The sequence below is a fragment of the Saprolegnia parasitica genome (genome assembly GCF_000151545.1).
Source record: "Saprolegnia parasitica CBS 223.65 unplaced genomic scaffold supercont2.36, whole genome shotgun sequence".
Taxonomy (NCBI): Eukaryota; Oomycota; class Saprolegniomycetes; order Saprolegniales; family Saprolegniaceae; genus Saprolegnia; species Saprolegnia parasitica.
Genome location: NW_012156430.1, coordinates 298874 through 316490, shown reverse-complemented (window position 1 = coordinate 316490; position 17617 = coordinate 298874). Strand labels below are relative to the sequence as shown.

General features: G+C 57.4%; 5 protein-coding genes across 5 annotated transcripts; 4 read left to right on the top strand and 1 right to left on the bottom strand.

Moving 5' to 3' along the window:
- Window positions 1-100: 100 nt before the first annotated feature.
- SPRG_08286 (hypothetical protein) lies at window positions 101-805 on the top strand (the record flags this gene model as incomplete). The annotated part of the gene is made up of 2 exons (XM_012347528.1): window positions 101-332; window positions 429-805. 2 exons carry the CDS (start codon window positions 101-103, stop codon window positions 803-805), a joined length of 609 nt encoding a protein of 202 aa, XP_012202918.1.
- A 229-nt stretch (window positions 806-1034) lies between these two features.
- SPRG_08285 (hypothetical protein) lies at window positions 1035-2560 on the bottom strand. The gene has a single exon (XM_012347527.1). The coding sequence runs from the start codon at window positions 2534-2536 to the stop codon at window positions 1118-1120; it is 1419 nt and encodes a 472-aa protein (XP_012202917.1). The 5' UTR covers window positions 2537-2560; the 3' UTR covers window positions 1035-1117.
- A 2130-nt stretch (window positions 2561-4690) lies between these two features.
- SPRG_08284 (hypothetical protein) lies at window positions 4691-6254 on the top strand (the record flags this gene model as incomplete). Its single annotated transcript, XM_012347526.1, has 1 exon — window positions 4691-6254. One exon carries the CDS (start codon window positions 4691-4693, stop codon window positions 6185-6187), a length of 1497 nt encoding a protein of 498 aa, XP_012202916.1. The 3' UTR covers window positions 6188-6254.
- Window positions 6255-10518: 4264 nt separating this feature from the next.
- On the top strand, window positions 10519-12087 carry SPRG_08283 (hypothetical protein). The gene has a single exon (XM_012347525.1). The coding sequence runs from the start codon at window positions 10576-10578 to the stop codon at window positions 11995-11997; it is 1422 nt and encodes a 473-aa protein (XP_012202915.1). The 5' UTR covers window positions 10519-10575; the 3' UTR covers window positions 11998-12087.
- A 1356-nt stretch (window positions 12088-13443) lies between these two features.
- SPRG_08282 (hypothetical protein) lies at window positions 13444-17574 on the top strand (the record flags this gene model as incomplete). Its single annotated transcript, XM_012347524.1, has 7 exons — window positions 13444-13973; window positions 14036-14448; window positions 14493-14797; window positions 14846-15340; window positions 15397-16143; window positions 16191-16338; window positions 16388-17574. 7 exons carry the CDS (start codon window positions 13444-13446, stop codon window positions 17500-17502), a joined length of 3753 nt encoding a protein of 1250 aa, XP_012202914.1. The 3' UTR covers window positions 17503-17574.
- Between the last annotated feature and the right edge of the window lie 43 nt (window positions 17575-17617).

The following is a 17617-nucleotide window of genomic DNA, read 5'->3' as shown; positions in this document are numbered from 1 at the left end:
TTTCCCATTGACGCTGCCACCGGCGCAGGTGACGCAGGCCCTCGTTGCTGCCAACCTCTCGTGTCCGACAGCGATTGCAGCGTCACCGTACCGAACGCCGATGGCAGACCCCGTGCCGGCGCTACCTCTGTACCCATCGACCCGCGGCTTCCATTGTCTGCGTGCCAATTGCGTCTACTACGCGCATGACGAAGCAACGATGCGCCGACACGTCAAGAGTCATGGCACCAAGCCCGCTCTCGGCACGACATTTGCGCGCTGCAAGGTCCAGCAAATCGCCAAAGGCAAGTACATTTCGGTGACCCTTGCGCAACGTGGCGACATCCCGCTCTGTACGCCATTGCGGATGACGCGATTGGTGTCAACAACATGCGAGCCGCCACTGTCGACAAGGACCGCGAAGTGTGGTCAACAAGTCCCTTTAAAAGCAACGTTGACCGAGCCCACTGCATTGACGAACGACGATGCGACGCCACCCACGGTTGTCGCGCGCGCCGAGCCCGTGCAAGAGTCCACGCCAACGGTGGCCACGACGGTGGCAGGTCGGGAGCCCGTGACAGAAGAAGCGAGTGCGCCAGGGTCACGAAGAGGGACATGGACCCAACGGCAGGTCTGCTGGCCGTACCGATTCACCAAACGCTCGACACCAGCCGTCATCGATCTCACGATGAGCCCGCCTGTGGTCGTGGACCTCACGCTGAGCGACGACGAGTCCGAGTCGGACTTGGATCTGCCACTGAGCCCGCACTCGTACGCCGACCTGTGTCGGCGGGCGAGGAACGCCACCGACACGTATAACGTCTAACTAGCTGACACGTTGATACAATCGACCATATTGTGCGAGTACTAGGCATTAGCGTCTCCCGTCACCATGTCTTTCGCAGGACTCTTTCAGCACAATGCTACTTGGATAGATTGTATCATCACCACGGAAATGATGTATTTCCTTGATAGACTCAAGTGCATCAAGGAAGGTACTGCACTTGAGTGCTCTTACAATGTCATGATGCCGGTACAACGAAAGGCGGGTGAGGTGACTGGACAAGCTCAGTGTTAATTGTTAATTTGATTATGCGACGACTCTAAACAGGGGGAAGGGGAACGAAAATGCAGCGGCTTAGTACTCGAAGAGCGCACGCGCGACCGAGTAGTGCGTCGTGTTGGTGAAGACGACCTTTTGGTACTTGGCCGGGCAGAGCGGGAAGAGGATCGTCGGGTCTGGGTGCGTCGGCGCGAAGAGCTCCTTGCCCGTGTTGATCGAGACGTACACGGCGAGGAAGCTCGAGATGACAATGCAGATGATGCCGAACGCCTTCTCGGGCGCCGAGACTGTGGGCCAAAACGTCTTGAGGTAAAAGACGATGGGCAGAATCATGCACACCATGCACGACGTCGACGCGCCGACAAAGTCCATGAGCGCGTTCAAGTGGTCCTTCCAGATGACCGCGACCACCGAGCAGATGGCGACCATCGAGATGCGCATAATGGCCGCCTTCATGTACGCACCCGGCGCCTTGTAGGCCTCGGCAGGGTCAATGTGCTCAAGCGGCTTTTCCTCGGGCTTGAACGACTCGAGCGCCGGCGTCTCAATGTCGAGCACGTGCTCTTCAATGTAGTAGACATGCATACCAAAGAGGACGCGTTCGAGGATCTGGAAGACCGGGAACATGACCACCGAGAACGCGATCGTGACGTGGAGCTGCATGAAGAGGAAGCTCAGAATGACAAAGCCGCGGCTGGCCGAGAAGCCAAGGTTCGAGTTGGCGACGGCGAAGAGGAGGTTGCCGGGCGTTTGGCAGCCGGTGAGGTACACGCCGAGGATCGACACGAGGAGGAAGAAGGCCGAGATGACGCCCATCGTGATCAAAATGAGCTTGGGCATGCGCGCAGGCTCGCTGTGCTCGCGCGTCAGCGTCGGGATGATGATGCCAGCGCCGTATGCAAGCGCCAAGTTGCCAAAGACGGTCGTGACCGACTCGAACGTGAGCTCGGGCGACGGCGGCGAGATGCTCTGGACGTTCGAGTCGTTCATGTTGGTGATGAGCAGTGTGAGGGCAATGCCGTCGGCAAAGATCGTGCCGAGGCAGCCGGCGGCGGCGGCGCCAGCACCTTCCTTGAGCGTCGGGATGAGGCACACCGGGAGGAGCGTGACCGCCATCAAGACGATCCACGTCGACTGCGCAAACGAGTCGAGGAAGAGCACGACGAGGAGCGAGCCGCCGAGCACCAAAAAGACAATCGGAAGCAACGTGCACATGATAGCTTGCGGCACCGTCGTGATCCAACGACCGGGCTTGCCCATGACCCACTCGCCGAGGTCCCCGAAGGTAAAGATGTTGGCGGGCGCGACGAGCATGACCTTGGCGATGCACCACGTGGCGTACGTGTTGGCGGCGGCCATGAAGATGAAGGCCACCGAGGCCCAGATGTAGCCGGCCTTGGCGTAGTTGCCCGGGAGGCCGAGGGACCCGACACCGCAGACGCAGCAGAATATGGAGAAGGCGATCTTGAGATCTTCGTTGGTCATGAACGCCATGGTGGTTGCGATGGGATGCGCCGCCAGAGGCAAAAGACAGAATGAGCGAGTGGAGCTCGCACAAACTCAAAGCGTCGTCGCGTACTCTGCACATACGATGTTGATGTTGAAGCTCCACCACGTGCGGTGCCAGCTGATGCACTGGTTATCCGACATGTCAACCTGCCGCAAACCAAGGATCTTTTGCACAAGTTCCTTCAAACGGGTACCGGGAGCGCGCCCTTTTTTAGGCCACCACTGCGGAACATACAATGATCAAGGTGTTGCCTAATCTGCACATTAAATTGCAGAGCGACGGTTTGAGCGCACCCAAAGGCGTAGCCGTGTGGCGGACACGGGCCTAGCGTGAACTATTGGCGACGCGATCGCTCGTGTCTTGGCGTTTGTATGGAGAGGGCTTCGATAAGGTAAAGAGATCCGGGCTCGCAAGGGAACCACCCAGGTTATAGCCGGCTTGGTCGTCTTAGGCGAGTATCGCAGCCGTAATTCATTGGCTACACCTAGATGGTAGCCTACCCGCAGCTGCGACACAGTGCTTGTACCACAATGTCCCAAGGTGGTCTCTACGATGTTTTCGTCCAATCAGATTTAAAACGTTCTTTGATTGGTGGATAAGAAATGCTTGTAATGCATTTCATTGGCTTGCGCGCCAAAGCTCCGACACAACCACGACTGCGACAGCCTGGCACATGCTACGCGACCTGCGATTCGCCGAGCGAAAAATGCGACTGGCTTTCTCAGACGTCGGTACGTCGAGGAAGCCGTCGATGGGGCGCCCATTCTAAGATCCATTTCTGAGCACAGTCCACGTCTACGTTTCCATGAAAAGGAGGCAATCGCCAAGAGCGCCCATCCCCCAGAGTGCATCCGGCTGTCTTTGGCTCACCGAGCAACCGAGCAAGCATTTGGGTGCGGACCTCGATCTTTTCAGCGCCATGCGAGTTGGCGGTTTTTTGAATTGAAGCAGAATTGAAGCACACCTGGGTGTGCCGCAAAGCTCCTTTCTTGCGACCGCCTCGACCGGAGAGCCGCGCCGGGGACGATTGCAGCCGAAGCGAAGCTCACAGCGAATCCGTTTGTGTAACTAAAAATCGTTGCGATTTCGGAAACGCGTCCCTGGCGTCGACTACTAGTAGTAGGGTGTGCCGCGTGTCCGCCGCAGACTCGCAGCCAAGAGAGTCGGCTGCTTCAAGTATGCATACCAACCTTTGGATTATGAAACTGAGTTGGTTTTAGTGTGCAACATATGGCGGTCGGGATGGGGTAACCGTGGGATGTGGACGGTACTCACACGATTCCACGGCCGAAAGAACGCGGCCAGAAATGCGGCCCGTAGTCATACACGGGTCGCTGACATTCGCTAACCGTTTACAAATCGCTAGAAAGGACAGAATTGTCGACCAATTTTCTAGGTTACTGCGCTGGATGCTTTCCCCTTCGACGAAACTCTTTCTTGGGCTGCGACGTTCGCTCGTGTTCCCCTTTGCAACGATTGCCTACGCAGCGCGATAAACAAGTGCGGTGGCTTCCTCGACGTACGTCCCATCCAACAGAGAGAGCGCGGCGTTCTGGCGCTCGTCGACAACGATTGCGTCACTGACTCCTGCGTGTTTTCTCCAGCGCGCCGTTGCCCCTCGTGCGAGAAGAGCAAGGAGCTCGCCGAAGCCTACTACCACCACCCGCAGCTATCACCACGTATTCACCTCATGTGAGCAGGTCCGCCACGACCAAGGACTTTCTGCATCCAATCCTCTCGCCACTTTCACCTTCTTACAAGTACAGTACCGCAGATACAAGCTGCCTACGGTACTGATGTAGCCTGTACCGGAACCGGTGTACAGGTATATCAGAGCCTCCAACTATCACGCGCGCACTAATACCACAAGCAGTGCGTCGCAGACTCGAACCATCTTTGCTGAATTGGAATGGAATGCTACTATCCATCATAGCCGCTGATGGACTGCGCCATCGGTGGCCCACGCATAAGCCTCCTTGCGCACCTGAACGCTTCACGACACGTCGGGTATACACGGCATCGTGTCTCGCCACACCAATGTGAAAGGGTCGTTGCGTCGAAATAGCAGCCGCACACGCAGCGTTACGCCTCCAAACCAGATGGGGTAATTTCAACCCAACTTCAACGGCAGTACCTGGATGGGCGTCACTGCGGCGGTCATCGCCCAAGTCATTCACTTTGCCTTTTGCCTTTGGCCGCACACCTCGACGACCATGGCGTTCCTTACGATTGAAGACTTCAAGATGTGTTTCTCAATCTTCTGCTGCGTCTGCGGCGTCGGCTCCTTGGGTCTCGCTGGCAACTACGCGAGCGCCGGCTACATCTGGGCAACCGTCGCCTTCTTCTTCATGGCCATCGCCAACACGTACGCCACGTGGTGCCTCTCCAAGGTGCTCCTCGCGGCGCCCAAGTCCGTCTTTACGTTCGGCGACGTCGGCGAGTGGGTCATGGGCCGCCCCGGGCGGTACCTCACTACGATCTCGCAGTGCGTCCTCTGCACGTTGCTCCCGATTGTCTTTTTGGTGCTCGGCGGCTCGCTCCTCGTGATCCTCTTCCCCGGCTCGTTCTCGCAAACGACGTGGATTGTCTTGATGGCGGTCACACTGCTCCCGGTCTGCCTCGTACCCACCATGAAGGAGGGCGCGGGCATGGCGGCAGCTGGCTGCCTCGGCACGATTTTTGCCGACGGCATTGCCCTCGCGCTCCTCATCACCAACATGCAAGACGTCAACCCGAGCGGTATCTCGCCGCCGTCACCCGACATTGACTTTAAGAGCGTCACGACGGTCTTTGGCAACTTGGCGCTCGCATATGGCGCGTGCATCATCATTCCGACGCTGCAGCACGAGCACTCGCAGCCCGAGCGCATGCCGCGCCTCATCCTCGTGGCCCAGACGATCATTTCGGTTTTCTTCTTCCTCGTCTCGATCCTCGGTGTCTTCTCGACGGGCTGCCAAACGCCGGGCAACCTCTTGTTTTCGATTGCGGGCTCGGGCCTTGGCTTCAAGGCCAGCCGCGGCTTTGTCATCCTGAGCTTCCTCTTCATGCAGCTCCACGTCACGATCGCGTTCTCGGTCATCTTTTTCCCCGTCTTTCAGATTCTCGAGCGCTTGGTTCTTGGTCTGCACAAGTTTGAAGGCGACGCAATCGAAGCTGATATTGAGACGCCGGCCATCGACGGCGCGACCCACTACGCGGCGGACAACAAGGCCAAGGACGATGACATGAAGCTGCACGACGAAGCCATTGATGCGTACAAGGCGCCGGGGGCGTACACCAAGGCTGCGATCCTCCGCACGGCCATGATCGCCGTCTGTGTCGTCGTCGCGGTCATCTGGAAGGACCACCTCGGCGCGCTCATGGACTTTGTCGGCGCGTCGACGTCGTCGCTCGTCAACATGATTCTCCCGATCACGTTTTACCTCAAGACGTTCTGGCCGATGATTTCCAAGGGCGAGAAGGCGTTTGGCATCATCTGCATTCTGATCTCGTGCTTCCTCGCCGTGTACGTCTCGATCAACACGGGCAAGGAGCTCTTTGCGCCCGTGGAACGTGACCCGAAGATCCTCTTCCCGCTCTGCCCCGCCAAGTACCAGGAAGTCGTCTTCACCAACACGACTTTTTACAAGTACTAAGGCCTCGTGTGCTCGAGACGCTATGTCTGTCTCGGTTTGTAGTGTTGATCTAAAATGTTAGTCCCGTTTCTTTAACTCTTCGTCTCGCCTTGGCAGTGTGCGTCGACTGCGCAGTCAGCTACCTGATACAAGTATCGCCGCACGACGGGGTGTGGGCAAGCACACTTGCGTGTGTGGCACGAGTGTTGAAGTGGGTCCTCTTGACGGCTAAAGATTTTAAACAGGATCGTTTCTTCGTCGAGTCCACGTGGTCAATGTAGTGGCGCAAGTGCAGGTCGCAAAGGCCACGAAGCGCGCGATCCCTCGCTTGGAGTGCTCCTGGACGACGACGCCGTCTTATAAGCCAGGCGGCGCGTCGATCTATTTTGTGTGCTTCGAGATGACGTCTTCTGGATCGCTCGGCCTTTCTCAAACATCCTCCACTTGTTGAAATGACCCTTCTTACGGGGTCGGAGGGGTGAGGACGTGTGACCTGGTCTTGTCCACATGCACGTTGCAGTGGCTTGGGCATCACGGCGACGACATCGCGAGAAACTCGCTTTACCGACCTTGTCGCGGCAAGACACCGACGGCGGTACAAGTCTTGCTATGTGCGACAACAGAGAGCTGCTGTGTCCGAGCCACCACCAAGAAACGAAGGTACAGCCACGTGCTCGAGACGATGCCCAATAGTACGGGACACACTTGTGCCACACCAGCGGGGATGTGCGAGAAGGCGCATACGTGAACGACTACCGCGTGTCCTCCCAGCCAAACGACTGTAGCACGAGGTCCAGGTCGAGCTGGCGACGATCGACCGAGATTGGTTGCATCGACTGCGGCAGCGAGATGTGCAGGAATCCGACAAGACGATCGTTTGAAGGCACGATACGTCAAGATCTGGGTGGCGCGGCTTCTAGTACAACATTAGTGTGAGGCTGCTTGACTGGATTATAGGTCGGCTCATGTGGCCATACGAGCGGTGCCGTTCTCAGTCGCGTGTAGTTGTTCTTCTTCTGGTATCGACACGCGCAACACGTTCGCCGGTATGGAGGAGACAGTAATTTACACTGTTTCAACATACACTGGAAAAGTGCGCATGCTGTTTGACCTAAGGTACTCATGGATAATCACGGACCAAGTAGCCTAGGTATAACACTATTTCACGAACAGAGGGCCGGCATCACTCGGACAATTCTGTGTACAGAGCGCCATGCACCCAGATCCACAAAGAAGCGTCCTTTGAGTACTCGATTGTGCTAGAAACCTCTACTGCCCCATGAGCCAGTTTTCCGTCGCGTCTGATCACTGCAAAGAGGGCGTCTCATTCTCAGCCGCAGGTCCTCTGCTATTTCGTACCAAGCACGATGACATGTCCCGGACCTAGCCTGTCCACAACGACGTTCGACGCGTTCGATGGCGTCAAGCCAAGTCCGACCATGAACAATCTCGTCGTATCTACGACACCAGTCCGACGCAGCACTAGGTGCTTGTGCATCACGTGACAAGTTTACCATCTCGCACGCCATACCAACTATACCAATGGCAGGTTGATTGTCGCCAGCGACGCATCGTTCGTCATCGAACAAGAGATAGACAAGTTGTGGTGGTGTGTCTCCAAAGTATTCTGCCGTCAGCACGCACGGGTACAATGGCAAAGCAAAACATGATGCGAAAACAAATGGATGGGCGGATTCAAACGTGCTTCCGAGCCGCACCGGCGACGCTGTCGACCAGATGTGCAAAGGGCGCGCGTCGGTGGCCGTTGAAATACCATGCACATTTACGGTAGCGACGTAGAGTTGCAGGCTATGGACGACGCCAATGCGAAACACGATGGGCGTGTGCCTCTCAGTCCACAGGCCCGAGCTTGGTGCTCACTAAACTACTGTCTAAATACACAGTCACGCTAAGGACACGCTGACGCAGGGATTGCAAGACGATCTCGCACACTGGCGACACTCTTCTCGGTGGACGCACCTGGATCGGGATGCGACGCCACTCTCGTCACTCATTTTTGCATCGCTTTCCCATTCGCCAAACTCGATATGAAACAGCATTTGACAAAACAGAATATTTCGCATATTCTGTATCGAGCGATTCCAAACGTGGCCCAAGATCGAGACATGCACCCATTTTTTCTTGGTTTGCGATTTTTCGCCGGCCTGGATCGTCTTCCATCCGCGCATCGTCGCTTTCGAGCTCGAGTCGCTGCTACCCGACACTCTGGTTCAATTTGTGCAGCACTGCGGAACCGAAGTGAAGTATTAAAGCCCGAGTACGCCCTGGAGTACGCCAACCCTAAAAAAAGGACCAACCACCACATCCGACCCTGTCGCGATCTCTAGACTGCACTTGCTGCGACACAGCCCAGCGCTGCATTTCTCGATGCAGCGAAGAACATACACTGCCTTCCTCTTTATACCGGTAATATCAGGCCTCTTCATCAGCCCTCGACGACACCACACAATGTTGCCACGTCATTTCGGCAAGAATGTAGGTCACGAAGGCACTGGCGGTCGTCAAAAAGCCGCGGGATAAACGGGGCCACGCGCGTGCTGCTCGTGTATACGTAGTCCTTGCAGAAGCGCGAGGGCAGGTTCCGATCGCGTTGACGCAGAAGCTGTCGGAGGGCAACTTCAAGCTTGCATACAATATGACGGAAAGCAGTCTTGGGTTCGTGACTGGATAAGGCGCTGCGTTGGGTGCTTCAAGTGCAAAAGAAGCCCGTCGGCGTCGAGCGATTGCTGCAACGAACCCATCACGTGTCTCTTCTGCCACCCCTCTGGCAAACCTTCAAGAGCCCGCTTCAAGGCATGCATCGGCGCGACGGGTGTATACAGCACACTTCTCGTCGCATCTCAATTGCGCTACAGCGCGCTTTGGCGCGATGCAAGCGCCGCGAAGACGAGCAGGCGCGATGTAGACCAGAGATACCGAGATGTCCTGCATGACGCATTGGAGATTGCATCGCTCCAGCTAGTGTGGGATGCTGTAGACCCGTTCAGTACTGGATTTAGGAGTGGGAACATGCGCCACCACATGCTGGTGTTTGAAGATACTCGGGCGATCGGAAGCCGCGGGCCGTCCCACCATCGACGAACGCTGCCACTATACACCTTCGATCCTGCGCTTCGTCCTGCTCAGGAGCGATCAACGAGTTCGTACCAGCCGTATCAGCTTCAAGGTAGTATGGCACAGCGACGCCACGAGCTGATGCCGCAGTGCGCCAACCCCAAAATACTTATGGAAGAAAGCGATTCGTCCTGCTTGAAACTCAAGCGCTGTTGCGAGGCGCTTGCGATTGGAATCGATAGCTCAAGACCACCCTACTTTGTTGATAGAAAAAGAGCGCAGCGTACATGGTAGAAGGACACGGCGTCGATCGTCGAGCTTGTCCGTGACGCCGAGGACTCAGAAATGCGCACCACCCGACGGAGAAAACTGGATGCTTCGCCCTTTGACGCGAGCCGCCGATAGAAACTAGGCTGTACACGTGCCACGTAAACGTGTGGTGAGAAGGAGCACGCTTCAACGGCAGCACAACTTCATCCTCGCGCTTGCTGACTACCCCCTCCAATAGCAGGTCAAACCCTGGGTCAAACCCTGGGTAAATGGGTCATTTTCCAGCCAGTCGCGTCATTTGGCCAGTTGCCATCTGTTTTATGTGTACGTCTTCGGTTTCTGAGTGGGCTCTGAGATAACACGACGTGCTATCGCAACGACGGCGTTGATTTCTCTAGAGCCGTCCTATTTGACCGCGCCACCCCAACAAGCTCCAGCGCAAGGCGGCACAAGGCTCTTCATCGTGCGCTTCTGCTCGCCGTGTCCAAGCCGACCACAAAAGGTACTTACATCACAAACGGCGCCAGTCGCAGATGAACGAGTGATTTCATTGCACCATCATGCATTCAAATAAAATCAGAAATTGATAACCCTGGTCGCCTGATTCTAGAGCCATGCTCACGGCCGTCAAGGCGTCAGGAAAGCGTACCTTGTAAAATTGATCGACGCGCGTGAGGTCGTCCACGAACGTCGCTTCCATTTTAGAACACAGCGCGTCGCGCCCCCTGTCGTCGACTGTGGGCGAAGAAGGCACTTTCGATGCCAGAAGTGGTGTCGCAGGCCGGATGGCCATCTATCCCACGCTATGGTGGAACAGCTGTTTGGATACCTTCAAGAGCTTCGTTGCGCTGTGGCTTGTAATCACGACTGCTGCGATATGTGCGCTTGCCGGCGACGCGGGCTAGCCAGTGAGTTTCGTGGACCCATCTGGTACACGGCGGCGTGCCAGTTGTACTTCAATCCCTCGCTTTTTGTTCATCGCCAACAACCTCACTTTTCAATTTGCCATCGGCGACGCACACCTCCTCCTCTTCCATTACTTGACGACGATACTGCGCCCGACGATGACATTCCTCACCAACGAAGATATGAAGATGTGCTTCTCGCTCTTCTGCTGCGTCTGCGGCGTCGGCTCCTTGGGTCTCGCCGGCAACTATGCCCGCGCCGGGTACTTTGCCGCGTCCATTGGCTTCATCTACATGGCGTCCGCCAACACGTTTGCCACGTGGTGCATCTCCAAGGTGCTTCTCGCCGCGCCGACGTCGGTCTTTACGTACGGTGACCTCGGCGAGTGGTGCCTCGGCAAGCCCGGCCGCTGGATCTCGACGTTCGCGCACAGCATCCTCTGCACAATGCTTCCCATCGTGTACCTCGTCCTCGGCGGCACCATGCTTGTCGTCCTCTTCCCGAGCTCGTTTGGCCAAGCCACGTGGATCGTCTTGATGGCCGTGACGCTCCTCCCGGTGTGCCTTGTCCCGACGATGAAGGAAGGCGCGGGTATGGCGCTTGCGGGCTCCCTCGGCACGATCCTTGCCGACGGTATCGCCGTGTACCTTGTCATTGTCAACATGCACGACACCAACCCGACGGGCATCTCGCCGCCGACGCCCGAGATCACGTTCGAGTCGGTCACGACGGTCTTTGGCAACCTCGGTCTCGCGTACGGCTGCTGCATCATTGTGCCGTCGCTCCAGCGTGAGCACACGGAGCCGCACCGCATGCCGCGTGTGATCCTCGTGGCCCAGGCCATCATCTCGATCTTCTTCCTCCTCGTGTCGCTCCTCGGTGTCTTCTCGACGGGCTGCCAAACGCCCGGTAACCTCCTCTTTGCGATCTCGGGCTCGACGCTCGGCTTCACGGCGGACCGCGGCCTCGTCATCCTCGCCTTCATGTTCATGCAGCTCCACGTGACGATTGCCTTCTCGGTCATCTTCTTCCCCGTCTTCCAGATTCTTGAGCGCCTTATCCTTGGCCTGCACAAGGAAGAAGTGCTTGCGATCGAAGCCGACATTGAAACGCCGGCCGTCGATGGCGTCGCCCCCGGCCACTACCTCGACTCGAAGGGCGAGATGAAGGCGATGCACCTCGTCGACCCCACGGCCGCGTACAAGGCGCCGGGCGCGTACCTCAAGGTGTGCATCCTCCGCATCGCCATGATTGCGTTCTGCTGCGTCGTCGCCGTCATCTGGAAGGACCACCTCGGCGCGCTCATGGACTTTGTCGGCGCGTCGACGTCGACGATCGTCAACCAGATTCTGCCGCTCACGTTCTACCTCAAGACGTTCTGGCCGACCGTGTCGCTTCCGACCAAGTTGATCTCGATGTTCATCATGATCATCTCGGCCTGCCTCGGCGTGTACGTCTCGATCAACACGGGCAAGGAGCTCTTCTCGCCGGCGGTTGTCGACCCCAAGATCCTCTTCCCGCTCTGCCCGGCCAAGTTCCAGGAAGTCGTCTTCACCAACACGACCTTCTACAAGTACTAGGCGCGACATCGCGACCCTACCCTCCTGTGTCACTAGTTTTAGTTAGTCTACGTAACCCCAGAAACAAATCCATCATTTTTAAGAAAAACACTTGCACAGCGTTGCTCTTGACGTGCGCACTGTTGTGGCCAACGCAAGCGCGTGCGTTGATCCAATGGATGGCGGGCGTGGCGGGAGCACCTACGCCACTCGAGTAAGAGATCCAGTGCTGCTGTACCACACATCTCCGAGCTCGATTGGATAGGACACTCTCGTCGCGTGTGCCGGCCGCAGACATTACGCCTCGACTTCATTTTCACGGGCGTAATGAGGTGCACCCATGTCCCTCGTCCATTCATAAACAGGGCGTCGTGACCACAGAAGCGGGGGCCATGTGCTGGCAGCTTCCCAGAGGCTCGCACTGGAATGACTTGACGTCTGCCCTCGAACAGCCGCTGCACTGGAATTCTATAGTTTTTAGCCAATAAACAGGAAGCACGAAACGAAGCAGAAGCTGCCACGTCATCACACTATGCTCAGTCCGGTGTGGCCATATTCTCCAAGCCATTTTTGTATACTACACTTGTAGTGCGAACGCTCAGCGTAGCTCGCTCGCTATTATACATGTAGCTAGCCTCTAAGAGTATCTGACGTCATGGATGGTTCCTCGCAGGTTGCCCTAGGACCTGCGTATCGCAGATCCTGGAATTCGATTTCTTGTTCTCAGTCCTTCCAGGACAAGGTTGTCCACAAACCTCTACGCTACGGTACCGATACACATCCTCACTCAGTCCCCCTTGATAGGGATCCAGGAGGTTTCCTTGGCACCACGCTGCCACGATGCTCTACGCCAGTCTGTGACAATCTCGTGCCATGGACTCGTTAGCCTAGGCTACCTAGTTGATTTTAAATAGTGTAGAATATAGTTTATGTGGCTCGCTTTAAATAGTGTCACAAGGTGTACACTATTTAATTCTGAGTCGTCATCGACAGGATCTACCGGAGACAGCGTACACCTCATGGGGCGGTTCTTATCGCAAGGGATCTCCCCCAACGTAAAGTCTTGTATGCAGGCCCAATGCAGCAGGCCCATAGGATAATCCTGAATCGACCCATAGCTCGACGTCAGCTGGGCGAGGGCTAAAGAGCTCGTCATCATGCAGCTGCTCGCCTCTTGTGTCAATACGGAGGACGTTGAGAGCATCCGATTGAGATGTGAGGTTAGCTGTACACGTTAGTTTGCGGGTTTGGGGTGATGTTTATGTGAGAATGTCATCAACAGAGCCAAACCGGGCACATGGGTTTATTGAAAGGCGCAGTTTTGGCGCGCGAAGGCCACGTTTACCCCGTTTTGACGTTTTCCCACTCATACACAGTGTAAATGATGGTCAATACTGAATGTGTGTGGCTGTAGCATCCAACCAAACGTTCCACGGACGTTCTCTCGTTGTTCCGCGCTGTTGACCGATGGATCCGCTGAGCGCACGCGCCGGGACAGACCGACTGCTTCCGACTGCATCGCTGAGCCACAATTCAACGCGCGCCATGGCAGCCACCGCCAAGTACGCCACCTTTGACACGCCACCGGCGGCGCACCCGACCAAATCGGCCAATTTTGTCTCCCGCGCCTTCTTTGCCTGGGCGCTGCCACTCATTCGCACGCCGCGCCAGCTCAACCTTGATGATGTGTGGCACCTCACGCCCGAGACCACGTGTGCGGCCAACTCTGCGCCGCTCGCGGCGGCCTACGCCGAGTCGCCGTCGGTCGTCAAGGCCTTTCTGCGGGTCTACGGCGGCTCGTACTTTCTCATGGCGCTCCTCGGCTTGCTCCTCCGTCTTCTCGAGCTCGTCGGACCCATCGTGCTCAACAAGGTCGTCGGTGCTGTCGACGCGCCGTCAACATTGTACCAATGGGCCGGCCTCCTCTGTCTCTCGATGACGTCGCATGCCTTTCTGCTCGCGCACTGCGTCGTTCTCGAAGAAACCACGTTGGTTCGGTACGTCTTTTTGAGATTGCCGTTTTGAGATTGCAGTTTTGAGATGGCACTTGGATACGTAGGTTTACATTGGGTCTAAAAGGCCTCTTGTTCCAGAAGCTTCAGCGACGCAGCCTCGTCACCAACGACGTGCCGGAGCTCGCCAACATTTACACCGCCGACCTCAGCACGATCGAGTGGGGTCTCCTCTCGCTCCTCAGCGCATGGATCCTTCCGTGCCAGATTGTCTGTATTGTCTACCTCCTCTACCGAGAGATCGGACTCGCTGTCTTTGCTGGCATCGCCGTCATCGTCGTCTCCATGCTCATTGGCGGGTACATTTCGACGCTGATTGGCGCCGCGTACGACGACGTGAGCACGGCCCGTGACGTGCGCATGAAAGCAGTCAAGGAGAGCTTTGGCTCGGTCCTCATTGTCAAGCTCCAGGCGTGGGAGCGCCAAGTTGCCGAGAAGCTCGCCGTCCTCCGCGGCACCGGTACACATTCTTCTCGTTGTTATCGCATGCTCATGCTTGTCTAGAGCTGCTCTATGTGTGGCAACTCGTGCGCGCCGAGGCGCTTGGTATCTTTTCCATGTACGCAGCGCCGCTCGCCGTCTCGGTTGCGTCGTTTGTCTGCTACACGCTCGTGCTTGGACACACGCTGACCCCGGCCAAGGTCTTTACGTCCATCGCTCTCTTTCGCATGCTGCAAGAGCCGATGAACCAAACGCCTGATAACATCACGGGGATCATTGAAGCGTGGACCGCGATCCGCCGCATCAGCGAGTTTCTTAATCAACCCGACAAGCCGTTGCCGCCGCCAGGGTTGCCCACGGCTCCCGAGGTTCACAACGCTCTCTCCTTCTATGGTCTGTATTCACAAGCCACGTAGGTGGTGCTGGCCATGGAAGGCATGGACGCGTCGTGGGACAATACTACCGTCCATCTCACTAAACTCCATTTGAGCATTTGCCGCGGGGACTTGGTCGTTGTGCACGGCAAGGTCGGCAGTGGCAAGTCGTCGCTCTGCATGGCACTCCTCGGTGAGATGCATGCTCTCTCGGGGCGCATGGCTGTCAACGGTCGCATTGGCTATTGCCCCCAAGAGCCATGGGTCCAGCACATGAGTCTCCGCGACAACATCCTCTTTGGCCGCCCGTTCGACGCCGCTCGGTACGCAGCTGTCGTCGACGCGTGTGGACTTGTCGCCGACTTTGAGCAAATGAAGTTTGGCGACGGCACGCTCGCCAACTCCAAGGGCGCCAACCTCAGTGGCGGCCAAAAGGCGCGACTCGGTCTCGCTCGCGCGATCTACAGCGACGCTGACATTCTCCTTCTGGACGCACCCTTGGCTGCCATCGACGCGGTCGTCCAGAAAGAGATCTTTGTACGTCCTCTCTCTTGATACTGTCTTGAAACGATGTGCTGACATTGTGCTTCTAGACCAAGTGCATTCTGTCACTTCTCGCGACCAAGACGGTCGTTCTCGTGACGCACAACCGCGACATCATCGACTCGGCGCACGTGCACCAAGTGATCGAGATGGACGACGGTGGCATCGTTGCTCGTGCGCAGCGCAAGCCCTCGGCGCCGCCTGCTGCGTTCAAGCACGCGTCGGCCGAAGTGGCAGTGGCCGCCAACGACCGCTGGGCCACGTACTTTCATGACGCGATCGACGACGACGACAAGGCCGAGACCCAAGAAGACGAGCACCGCGAAGAAGGCCAGGTCGCCGGCGACATCTTTCGCCGGTTTCTTGCCGCGTGCGGCGGCGGCCCGACGATCGCAGTCGTCGTCAGCTGTCAGCTGCTCTGGCAAGCGTTCCAGGTTGCGAGTGACTTTTGGCTCAGCCATTGGACGTCGACCATTGTTGCCACGCAGAAGGACGATGCGTCGTACTACCTCGGCGTCTACGGCAGTCTCTGCTTGGCGAGCGTGCTCATGGTGCTTCTCCGCACGATCACGGTCGCGAGAGCCGGTCTCCGCGCCTCGAAGCACCTCTTTGAGGCCATGACGACGTCGCTTTTGGCGGCGCCGATGCGGTTTTTTGATGCGACGCCGAGCGGGCGCATCATCAACCGGTACGGTGACGACGTCGCCACCATTGACACGCGTCTGCCGATCAACTTTGGCTCTATCTCGGCAGTCGCGGCGGTTCTGATTGCGTCGTTGGCCACGTCCATCTTTGTGGTACGTAAGAACGCAGTGGGAGCCTGCGATCTGATAGGGTATGCTAGGTGGGATGGGCCGGTCTCTGCTTTATTCCGATCTTTGTCTTGTACTTCAAGCTCACCGTCATGTACCTGCGGCCATCCCGCGACCTCGCTCGGCTCGCCAAGATCACCGCGTCGCCTGTGCTGAGCTTCCTCGACGAGATCGAACACGGTACCGTCCATCCAATCAAAACCAAACGATGCTCATGCACGAGGGGTAGGGTTCGTGTCGGTCCGCGCCTTTGGCGCCGCGTACTCGGCCAAGCAAGTCAACCGCCACGCCCATCATGTGGACATGAGTGCACGCGTCGGGCTTGCCAAGGTCATTGTCGACGAGTGGTTTGAGCTCATGGTGCAGCTTGCGGGCACGGGCGTCGTCATGATCGTCGTCATCAGCCTCGTCTACTTGCGGCCGTACCTCTCGGCGGGGATCGTCGGCCTTGCGTTCAACTACATTCTGGTGGCCAATGCGTACCTCGCTGACCTCGTCCAGAGCTGGTCGCGCCTCGAGCTCAGCATGGTAGCCCCCGAGCGCGTGCTCGAGTTTTGCGGGTTGGCGTCCGAAGACGACGCAACGTCGACGTCGCTTGTTGTCAGCGACACCTGGCACCTCGCGCGTGGGGACATTTCGTTCAAGAACGTCAGCTTTCGGTACAAACCAACCACGGACTTGGTCCTCCGCAACCTCTCGTTGGAGATTTCGGCCGGCGAGAAGATTGGTATTGTCGGCCGCACGGGCGCCGGCAAGTCGAGTCTGACCATGGCTCTCTTCCGGCTCTACCCGCTCGCGTCAGGCGCCATTTGCATCGACGGGCGCGACATTGCGACCCTCTCGCTGCATTCGCTGCGCCATCAGATCTCGATCATCCCGCAAAACCCCGTCCTCTTCAAGGGTTCGCTGCGCTCGTACTTGGATCCGTTTGATGCAGCGACCGACGCAGCCTTGTACAACGCTCTGCGCCAAGTGCAACTGCCCGTCGCGTCGCTCGACGACGAAGCCGGCGCCAACTGGAGCGTCGGCGAGCGGCAAATGCTGTGCTTGGCGCGGGCCCTCCTCGCGCAAGCTCGTGTCGTCGTCCTCGACGAAGCGACAGCCGCGATCGACCACGCGACGGACTTGCACCTCCAGGAGGTCATCGCAAACGCCTTCAAGGACGCGACGGTGCTCACGATCGCCCACCGTCTGCACACGGTCGTCCACTCGGACCGCGTGCTCGTGCTCGAGGCAGGCGAGGCCGTCGCGTTTGGAGCCCCCAAGGCGCTTGTCCAGGACGTCGGCAGTGTGTTTTACAACCTCGCCCAGGACGGTGGCGTCCTCGACCTCTTGCTGGCGTAGCGCCGTTCTGCGTTTGATGTATGAACGATGGATACGGTTGGTCAATCAATCTCAAGTAGTATCGAGTTGATATTCTTTGAACGTTTGTCGTTGAAGTGGCTGCCGATGATCTAAA

What these genes read in the sequence shown, in the direction of transcription:
- SPRG_08283 (XM_012347525.1), top strand. Translation starts at nt 10,576, where the DNA reads ATGACATTCCTCACCAACGAAGATATGAAGATGTGCTTCTCGCTCTTC.
- SPRG_08285 (XM_012347527.1), bottom strand. Translation starts at nt 2,536, where the DNA reads ATGGCGTTCATGACCAACGAAGATCTCAAGATCGCCTTCTCCATATTC.